Source organism: Balearica regulorum, chromosome 22 (genome assembly GCF_011004875.1).
Source record: "Balearica regulorum gibbericeps isolate bBalReg1 chromosome 22, bBalReg1.pri, whole genome shotgun sequence".
NCBI lineage: Eukaryota > Metazoa > Chordata > Aves > Gruiformes > Gruidae > Balearica > Balearica regulorum.
Genome location: NC_046205.1, coordinates 7450752 through 7461459, shown reverse-complemented (window position 1 = coordinate 7461459; position 10708 = coordinate 7450752). Strand labels below are relative to the sequence as shown.

Here is a 10708-nt window from a genome sequence, read left to right as displayed (position 1 = left end):
TCCCCGTGCGTGGGTGGGGGGCTCAGCTCCGGCCCCGGCCCCCCGCGCCGCCGACACGGGGCTGCCCCGGTGCCGGTCCCGGGTGCAGGGGGTGGGGGCACAGTCCCGTGGGGCTCAGCTGCACCCCAGCCTGGCAGGGCTCCCTGCCAGCCCCGGCCCTTGTTTTTTCCCGCTTCTCCTTCCTCTTCCTCGCCGTGCCCTTCGCCCTGCCGACACGCAGCGGCTGATAACAAACGGGTGGGTGGCGGCGGCGGCGGCGGCTTTGCTCTCGGTGGCCTTTGGGCCTGCGGTGTCCCCACCGGCTGGCAGCCTGGCTCCCCACGCTGGGAGATGTCCCCGCCACGTCCCGGCCGTGTCCCCGCCGTGTCCCCGCCGAGGGCCGGGGTGAGGCTCCGCCGCGGGGTCGGACGCTCGGGGCTGGCAGACCCCCGTGCCGTGCCCAGGGCCACCTCGCTGCTCGGGGTCACCTCGCTGCCGCGCCCGGGCATGGCATCCTGTCCCCAGCCGGTGCCCCGGGACGATGCCGCCGCCGGCACGGAACGCTGCGGGGTCCGGTCCCAGCCCCCCGGGCCCGCCCGCCCCGGTCCGGTGTTTGATCTCCGGGCGGGACCGGCTCCATTCGCAATAATCTCCCCGGGGCGGATGGGGCTCCCGCGGCCCGGGACCGGCGGCGCTGCCGGCACGTACCGGGGCTGGACCGGGACCGGGACCGGGACCGGGACCGCGAGCGCGAGCGGGAGCGGCCGCGCGCGCCCCGGGCGCCCCCTGGCGGCGGCGGAGCCGGAGCGGAACAAAGGCCGCATCCCGCACCGGCGGCGGGGGGGTGGGGGGGGCACCACGGTCCCACCACGGGGGGGGGGCCCAGCCTGGAACCGGCCACGGCGGCGGGCACAGCCGGTGCCCGGGGGGCGGCAGCTCCGGGACGGCCCCGCTGCCCCCCGGCCCCGAGTCACCCGGGTGCAGGTCTGCGCCCCTTCCTCCCCCTCCTCCTCCTCCTCCTCGGCCGGGTGGTGTCACCTCGCTCATCCTCCCGGGCCCCAGCCCCGGGCCGACCCGACGGGCAGGGCAGGCAGCAGAGGCGGCAAGGGGGGAACCTCAACCCGCTCAGGGAAAGGCAAAGCGGGAGCAGCCCGAGCTCCCCCCCGAGCTCCCCCGTCTGCGGCGGGTCCCCTCACACCCCTGCGGACCTCAAACCGTCCCCTGCGCGGGCTGCAGCGGTTCTGGTGCAGCGACTTAAAAATCATTGTAGCAAACCAACGCAGCCTTCCCCTCCGGCCACAGAGCATCGGGGGGTGCTGCAGAGGCTCCTGCGGGGTCCCCGGAAAGGATCAGGGCTCACCCCAAGTGAAGTTGTGGGGTTTAATTCTCGTCTTCCCACTCAGTGCCAGCTGGAGCTCCGATTCCAGCAGAAGCAGCAACGTTTGCACCTCTCCAAACTAAGCACCGGTTAATAAATCACTCCTCTCAAATACAAACAGGAGGCGGCCTTCTGGGGGGATTTTACCAGACAACAAACACACAAACAACTGTTGGGAGTAAAAAAATATGTTTTTTCCTTTTAATTACATCAGTTATCAAAGAAAAAAAGCAGTGGTAACAAAAATACAAAGCTCTGAGGGTTTCTTGTTTTGTTTGTTTTGTAATAAGCTGAGCATCAGTGCAATTGTTTTAATTTAACTTCTGCTCTGAGTCTCTGCTGGCAGAATATGAGTAGGCTTTGCCCAGCACCAGACGGTCACGCAGCAGCTTGAAGAAGGCGTAGTAATTGCTGAAGAGGATCAGCGCCAGAGAGATAGTCTGGTGCCACTTCTCTGAAGAAATCAGCGAGTAAAGCTGGTAGAAGATGACGGCTCCTTCCAGCAGAATCAGGATGTTGAGGATTCTCAGTGGTTTGCTGAAAAAGAACTGTAGGAGAGACCACAATAAGGCACTGAGCAGGGTCAGACCCTTCGGGATGTGTTTCTGACAGGACGCGTGAGGCGGAGGCCCGTGAGGATGTGTCTGGGATTCGCCTCTGGAGACAGAACGTTTACCCGTGAGCTCAGGACAGAGCCCCGGTGTGCACAGGCCAGTCACCCTTCTGGCAGCACCCACGGGAGACGCGGGACTAAGGTGAAACGCTGTACCGAACCCCGCACGCCCCACGGGCAGCTCTCCTGCTCCGAAAGCCAGCTCGGGCAGCCTGAGGTGTTCAGAACAAGAGGATGGTGGTTTTGTCAGGGCGTTACACGTCCGTCCCCGGAAAGGAGACGTGATCTTACGTGAAAGCGGAAGTGCGAGACGTCCGAGGGCACCGCCACGTTGTAATGACCCACAGCCTTGTACACGTTCTTGCTGTGTTTCACCAACACTCCCTGCGGCCACATGCACTCCTCTGTCCACCTGCAGGAAACAAGCAGAGAGCTCCAATTTCTACCTCCACAGCTGGAGGCAGGGGGTCCAGGGGGGGTCTGCTGCCTTCCCACCGTCAGCTGGGATAAGGTGTGAGCTGCTTCCGCAGCGTTGGCCGCAGCAGCAAGCTGCCGTCATTTGTGAGGGCAGAGTTTGGCCCACCGCGGCATGTAACTACGGCAGTGACAACCGGCGGTTACCTGGGGCCAGAAGCAGCAGGCATCTTGCCAAAAATCCGATCTGCTTGCTGTGCTTGGAAGTGGACAGTACAGACAGTGTCTGTGAGCTGTCGGATGTGTTAGCCCACAACTCTGCTTTCATTTTTCTTTCCCTTGTTTTTTTCTTTTTGAGCAACAAGAGGAGGAGGAGAGGTGGCTGGAAAGCTGAGCTCCCCATCCAGCCTCTGTTCACGCTGGCAGACATGCCAGCTAAGAGAAACCTCCGGCCCTAGCCCCAGGAGAGAGTTCCTTACTGATGCTGTAGCACATTGGAGCAGAGGGCTGGATCGACCTTCTGCCAGCAGCCCAGGTGCGCTGCGGCTTTATGGAGCAGGTCACAGTAGCGCGCAGGTAAGAGGTACTGCATCAGGATCACAGATGTGCTGATGGAAACCAGAAGGAAGAGCTCACACGACCAGCGTTTGTCATAGTACTGAGTGTTCTGTGAGGGGGACAGGAAGAATGTGTGACAACGTGTTTGGACAGCCTCACCTAACAAAGCCATCAAAACACAAAGCACTCAGGCAGGTAAAACGAGGGCTTTTCACGTAGCTATTAATCCTGCTTGAAAAAGAAGCGCCCACATAGGAGGGCTGCTGTACAACTCCTGAACACACCATAGCCAAACATTTGTGCTATCATCACCCATCACCAAAAATAGGGAGAGAGTTCTTGATGCTCCCTAGCTCAGCTGCCGATGGGTGGGAGCACCAGCCCCTCAGGGGAAGGGATTTGGGCTCATCCCTGAGGTCGGACAGGTTCACTACGAGACATTTGTATTAGGAACTTCAATAAAACAGCCAGGAATCCTGATAAGGTCCATCCTCCCTCATACTGCCTCCCTATTTAAAGTCAATCCCCTTGCCCTGGAGCTCTGTCCTCACAGGTCAGTGTGCCAAGCACTGGTCAGCCTGGAGTCCTTCTAGCTTCATGGGAGGCAGGAGGAAGACACCACTCCCTAACAGATGGACAGACACTCTCAGGACAGTCAAAATACACTTTATCAGGACAATATTGTCCTCTGTTACCTGGAGTTTAAGCAACGTTAAACCTAGATGGTTTTGCTCCCACGTTCCAGCTAAGTGAGAACCAGACCCCCTCCATAACCCAGCGTCCACCTCCCCACAATCCTCCCCAGCCAGTCCCACGCCTGCAGGAGCGGTGGTGGCCCATGGCGCTTGCTCACCTTCACAAACCAGACCGGCACAAAGGCCACGTAGTAGGCGCTGAGCATGGAGCTCACCAGCACCTCTTTCATCCGCCAGTTAAAGTCCATTTTCAGGTATTCCACCTCACTGCGGATGAGATCTGGGGAGAGGCAGCAGGCGTGCGTGGGCATGGCCTCCATGCCGTACATCTGTCGAGTGTGCTGCTTCCAGGTTTCCTTTAGGACAGTCAGGTAGTCTCTGGCCCTGGAGTTCACCTCGCTGGTCTCTCTGGGACCAATGTTGGCCACCTGGGAGAAGAGGCCTGTCTTCCGAAAGTCACAGTTCAGCTGAAGGAAGGGAATGTACATGCCAAACCTGGAGCAGCAAAGCGCAGAAAGGTGGTTACTTCCCTACGAGCTCCCCGTGCAATGCCTTTGCTGGCAGCAGACCAGCATCACCATCACATCCCCCCTCCTAAATGGCACCTAGTACCTATAGAAACTCTAGAAAAGAGCTTCACCAGTCTGATCTCAAACATGATCACCAAGTCTCAGATCTTTATCAGATGCGCCCTCTCTACCAGAGAGAAGGGACCTATTTCCAGTACTTGACTGGAAATAGAACTGGCTTCCTTTTGTTGGTTAACATGAAGCAGGGAAGCCGTTTGACTCATTCCACCTGGCAGAGGCACCTAAGGACTAAGGTAAACCAAAGACATGGGTTCTCTGAATACCACGAGAAAAGCATACAATCCTTTTGAGAGGACACAAGCAATCAAAGAACTATAATTAATGCTTACATTAAAGCTGAAATATGGGTAAATGTTAAAGATATGCCTTGCCACCAAGAAGAAATGTGACACAGCAAGAGGGAAAAGGGTAGTTTAAGTTCTGTTACCAGGTAATCGAGTGCTTATTTACTTTCAGGCTTCATTTCAACTGAGCAACACCCACTGCACTGAAGCAACATTAGAAATCACACACAAGTGACAGAAGAGATACTTACGGGTAACACAGGAACAGGAGATTAAGGAAAGAGTAGGTTCTGAAAAGGTGAATTATCGATCGACACAAACTCCAGCCTGTGCCAGTGAGAACAGCAAACCGAGTGATCACCAGGAAAACAGAACGTGGCAGGGAGACTTTGCCACTCTGTGAAGCCTGCGGGGAGAGAAGAGAGAGCTGTGCAGAGGGGAGACTCATTCACTCTTCCTACAGGAAGTGAACGGTAAATGAGCAGCACTCGATCTGTAAAATCAACTTCATATGCACCAAGGAAGAGCTAGTGAAAGGCTCTGACTGCCACCGGGAAGGGGAGGCCTTCTGCAAGCTGGGATCTGGGCTCTCCAAAACTCAGGGCCTCATTCCTCAAGCTGAAATGAGGACCGCACTCAGAGTTTCTTGTTAAGGTCTGGTAGTTATCGGTGTGACCAGCCCACTCTCCTGGACCTGTGCACCACAGGCGGCTTCTGCAGCCAGCAGAAACCCAACTACACTGGTTCCTCCCTGCAGAAAGCCAGAGTAATTAAGAGAACAGGAAAAGAGCCAAATACTGTTCTTCACATGGAAGAAAGCAGAATTACTACAGTCTAGTTAGACAGTAATTCAGCAACAATCACAGGACAGAGTCACGAGCAATGCGTTAAGGCGCTCGTTTCTGTTCTCTGTTCTTCCCATTAGAAACCATGCCTAGGTTTCTGACTGGGATGTAGCACAAAGTTCTTTAGAAAAAGACAAGAGAGTGTGGAACTGCAAAAGGGACACACAGCTTAACATTTCGCCTGAGAGGAAAGAACAGTTCTGAGATCTGCTTGGGGACTTTACCTCCTTCACAATAGCACCAATCAGCCGGCGTGCCAGGACGATTGTTGTCACTGTCAGCACATTGAAGTCAATAAGATGAAAGTTCTGCGGTGACAAAAACAAAATGATTCCACTTTCCGTCAGGCAGCAGAAACCCACATTCAACAGAGAAGCTCTCTTCTCCTCGGACTCTCTCTTCCAAGATCAGGAAGAGAACGCCAAGCAGGCAGCCAGGGCCCAAAATTTGCCAAATAAAGAGTCAGATGAGCAACACTCCAGGGCTGTAGAGTCACGTGTAGTTTGCATCAAACATATACAGAAAACTTTATGTCTACTGACCCGCGAGACAGTCTGTGAATATCAGCGGACAGCAGCTTACCAATGACGTGTGTGAAGGTGGATGGGAGGGTGGGTACCACCACACAGTTTTGTAGATGTTGATGTAGTGGACAAACAGAGCAACAAGATGACAGAAGAAGAGCTGAAGTTCAAACAGCACACTCCTCTCCACAGGAAGCTCTGGGATCTTACAGTGCCGGAGAGGGACGACTGTCTGAGTTGCCAAAGGTGGGCTGGAAAGGCCTGTACCTGAACCGCTCCTACCAAGGTAAACCAAAAGGCAGCAGTCACTTCCCTGAGATAAACACAGCGCTGTCCTCCAGCCTATAAACTCAGATGTTAGAAGTCGGCGAGTCTAATGTCGACTGAGAAACCTACGCTGAGTATCATGATCAATGGTTGCCACAGACCAGAAGTGGCAGCCCCCCGAGGATGTCTAGGACAACTGTTTCAGGCAGATGTGAGCATGAATTTGCCCAGCAAAAGCAATATTTGGAACCAGGCCAGTCTACAGCACGAGAACGTTTGGTATTAAATCCCTTGTGTTGAGTCAAGTTCAAAAGCCGTGGCTATGTTTTGCTATTCAAGGGGCAACCAGTGGCTCTCTTAATTAATTGGAAGCTTTTAGGCCTCAAGTTGCTATTTACATTTCTAAGAGTGCTTGAACATGAAATACAGAGCAATTAAACACCAGCCCTTTCTCATTCTTCAACTCCTATTCGACTATGGAGGAAAAACAAGTTTAGTCAGGGGTGCATACTCCTGTGTGAGCACGCACACAATCCCAGACAGCAACCCTTTTAATCAAAGGGAAGGGAATTAATATATATGAGATACACCTCTCCTGATTTGCAATCTCTAAATAACAACAGTCAAAGGAATCTGGGTGTGGGTTTCAAAGGAACTACAGAGCACAAACTCCTATTGAAAATCCCAAAATGAAACCACAGAAGTCTCAGAGTGTGACTGCAGAAAGACTTCTGGCCCAGGGGTGGACACAGGTGGATCAGTCCATGCTTTTTAAAACAGAAGGCTGACAGTCTAAAATGAGGCCACACAGGAGGGGAAAACTTTAGGACCCTGAGCTGTCTCCCCGAAACCCCCCAGATTCCCAAGCTGACAAGACTGATTCAGCTACTCAGGATTGATAAATCCGCCAGTAAACTCTGTTCCTGTACATAGAACAAGAGTTCCTGTTCTGATCCTCCAGAAAAGGGCTTTAAATATAAACACAAAGCCTTTTCTGCTTTGAACAGACACACAAGACCTAAGGGTGCTCTTGCAACAGCAGCAACGAAGCTCTCACACACATAAAGAGCATAAAACTCCCTGGGACTCCTCAGCCATGTAGGTGATGGGTATGGGAGCGTACGGCTGCAGAGGTAAGCTGGGGCATGGATTTGTACTGCATTACCCGCTTGCGACAAGGACCTTTCTGCATGCTCTCACAGCAAAGTCTGTAAGAGGTGGATTGCTCCATCTTCTGTGGCCTTGCAATAACTTGTCTGAATAACTGTATCCCTATAAATTTCTTGGCCTAGGGCCGTAAGCAGGGATTATGTTAAGACAGATCTAACATTTTCTTTGCAGAGAGTTCATAAGGCACCTCCTGCTTACGTATTGCTGTCGGTGCTTCTCCTTCCTCCTGTCTACCTCGGTCGCAGAAACGCAACCAACCAGCTAGGCTAGAACCTGAAAAACCCCCGCTGCCTACACATCACCTGACCTAGCTAAACTCTACCCCAGAAATGCCTCACTTGACATAAACTTCAGAGCACAGGAGACGCAACAACCAGAACTCCGGAGTCAGGCTTTGCATAAAAATTTGTCTCTATCCTTACTTTCCATTCAACAGTCACTAAAAGCTTTTGAACAATCTTGGGAGTCTGTCACAGTCTGATAAAGCACGTAACAGTCTCAGGCAAATTAGAACCCATCTATCCCAATTACAACGCATAGCCCGGATGCTGCTACATATAGAAAAAGGGTTTCAGATAGATACCGGGAGTTAAGAAACCGCTGAGCCACAGGAAAACTAGCAGCGTGTGAGATGGGGAGATACAGGTGGCCCCACACCTGCCTCAGAGAGGAGCTGCTGGCCTTGCTAGACGTGAAGACACGGACGTACCTGGTGCGTGAGCGCACACCCGTGACAGAGGAACTCGTGGAATGGCTGGAGCCGCCAGCGGCCCCCGGTTCACAGAGGGGATTTCGGCAGTAGGAGGTACGGTTAGGGCCCCGCCTTCCCCCTGCCATAACAACAGAGGGTGCGGAGGGCTGTTCTTCCAGGTGCCTTCTCTGCTGTTCACTGCGTGATTATGTCTTCAGTCCTTAAAACTGAAAGGAAAAGATTTATTATTAAGGCTCATCTGCTTACCACACCCTGGTGACCAGCAGTAACCGATCGCTCACACTGCTAGCTGGCAGCACAAAGCAGGATAACGCAACTTTGCTCAACCCTTTTCTACATCTCCTGTATTTGCCACAGGCTAGAGATGCGGCCCCAGATTGCTCCTGACGCTCCTAGGACATGCGGCAGCTTGTTAAGGTGCTGTGAATTCACTGAGAGTCTAAAGCCTAATGTATGCAGGCTTCCACGGGAGCAGGAAGAAGCTTTTCATGCCTCTCTCCCAACCCAAGGCAGTTTACAAGGAATTTAATCTGCATTGCTGTGGTGTTATCCCTGTTTTACAAGCAGAGCAATACACTTACAGAGATGCTAAACAATTCGCCCAAAGGATTTAGTAATTTGGGGTACCCTTTTGCCCAATTTTGCGCTGGAATCAAATATTCACAGCTCTTTTAATGGGACGCTGCAAAAGCACACAAACTGGCTTTTTCCTTTTTTTGCTCCTTTAAGACGGGAAAAAAATAGCCAGCATTTTTAGGACATTTGTTGTTGTTGTATGTTTGCGTGGCACAGAGCTCAACAGGACGTTAACCCAACGTGTCTAGTGCTTGCCTGCCACAGTGTAAACAATAATAATACTACCAAGGTTTTAAAAACCTTTTCTGGTTCCTGTTTAACCTTAGGAGAATCTATACAACTTAGAGAAAGGACAGGGTGATAACACACCATTTACTAGAAGTGAAACCTGAGCTGTGAAGAAACTCGGATCAGATCATATCAATTGTTTTTTCTGATTGCTAATTTCCAGTTTGCATCACTTAGCAATTAGTGTCTGGAGTTAAAAAAAAAATTGCTGAAGGCTTAGAGAGTGCTCTTAAACAAGTTGTAAAACTTACGCCGAGCTCCAGAGTCCTGCTGTACTAGTCCCAGACAATGAGGGACAGGGCGCAGGGGGGCTGCGCTGGGGTCTAGACCCAAGAAAAGCAAAGACACCCCGAGACGGGTGCCATCCCACAGCCCGGGGGGCACAGAGGTGGCTGCAGCGCTGGGGGCACTGAGGGGGTTACAGAGCCCAGGGAGGAAAGCCCAGCGTGTGCCATGGCACACAGAACCCTCGCGACCTGGGGACGCAGAGTAACTCCTGGTGAACAGGGGCTGTGCACAGGGGCCCCCCAGGACACAACATGGGGACTGCGGGGGGGGGGGGGAACGACACACCAGATGGACAGGACCTTGGGGGAGGTGAAGACAGTGGGTTTGAGGCCCAAGACACCACAGTAAGAAAGTCTGAGAGGAAAAAGTGGTAGGATGAAAGTGTTGGGCCTGGGAAGAGAGCTGGGGAGCCGGGGAGGGCACCGTGGGAGGGACAGGAATGCAGTTCAGGGGCTGCAGGAGCTCTGGGAGCTCAGATGGGGGCTCTAAAGGAGCAGCGGGGGCTGTGAGGGCACAGGCCAGGGGCTATGGGGTCTACAGAGGCGCAGGCAGAGGCTACAGGGGGGAAATGGGAAACGTGGGGGCACAAGTGGGGACTACAGGGGAGCAGTGAGGGCTGTGAGGGCACAGGCGGGGCTGTAAGAGGGTAATGGGGGCTCTGAGGGCCCTTGGGGTGCAGGCCAGGGCTGTAGCGGAGCCGGGGGAGCCACAGGAGAGCACCGGGGGCTCTGGAGACTCCAGCGGGTACAAGAGACCTGCAAGGCAGCAGCAGGGGCTCCGGGGGGGCTCCAGGGCAGCTAAGGGAGCACGCACCGAGGCTGCAGGCAGGAGCGGGGCTCCACGGCAGCTCCGGGGGCTCCGGGCCAGGCCGCGGCCCGGGAGCCGCCCCCCTCACAGCGGCGGCGGCGGGGCGGGGCCAGCTGCGGGCTCTCCAGCGCCCCGCCCGCTGCTCGGCCCTCTCCCCCAGCTCCCGGCTCGGCCCTCCCCGCTCCCGCCCGCCCGCGTCGTGTGTCCCCCCCCCCCTCCCCCGGGTCACGGTGCCCGGGTCCGTCCCGCCGCTCCGCTCCCCTCACCCATCTCCGGCCGCCGCTCAGCCTGCGCCGGGCACAATATGGCGGGCGGGGCCGGCGGCGCGATGGCGGCCGCCAGCGGACAATCCTCCTGCGGGGCGCGGGCGCGCGGACCGCCCCTTTCCCGGCCACGCCCCCTCCCCCTCGGACCCGCCCCCGAAGAACTTCGGGCGTCGTTCGGGCACCCAGCGCCCAGCCCAGCGCCCAGCACCCAGCTCAGCACCCAGCGCCCAGCTCAGCACCCAGCTCAGCCCAGCACCCAGCCCAGCACCCAGCTCAGCACCCAGCACCCAGCTCAGCACCCAGCTCAGCACCCAGCGCCCAGCTCAGCGCCCAGCACCCAGCTCAGCACCCAGCGCCCAGCTCAGCACCCAGCCCAGCGCCCAGCACCCAGCTCAGCACCCAGCACCCAGCTCAGCACCCAGCACCCAGCCCAGCACCCAGCACCCAGCCCAGC

At 55.4% G+C, this 10708-nt stretch overlaps 1 protein-coding gene across 2 annotated transcripts; it reads right to left on the bottom strand.

Moving 5' to 3' along the window:
- Positions 1 to 1529: 1529 nt before the first annotated feature.
- Positions 1530 to 10371, bottom strand: TMEM39B (transmembrane protein 39B). 2 transcript variants are annotated; one of them, XM_075773917.1, is made up of 9 exons: positions 10255 to 10371; positions 8027 to 8235; positions 5939 to 6158; positions 5581 to 5664; positions 4763 to 4917; positions 3796 to 4132; positions 2864 to 3051; positions 2262 to 2382; positions 1530 to 1905 (listed from the first exon to the last, which is right to left on the bottom strand). In XM_075773917.1, exons 2-9 carry the CDS (start codon positions 8152 to 8154, stop codon positions 1669 to 1671), a joined length of 1470 nt encoding a protein of 489 aa, XP_075630032.1. In that variant the 5' UTR covers positions 8155 to 8235; positions 10255 to 10371; the 3' UTR covers positions 1530 to 1668. The 2 variants fall into 2 exon arrangements, with proteins under 2 accessions (XP_075630032.1, XP_075630033.1); XM_075773918.1 differs by lacking the exon at positions 10255 to 10371 and adding an exon at positions 9995 to 10055.
- Positions 10372 to 10708: the final 337 nt, after the last annotated feature.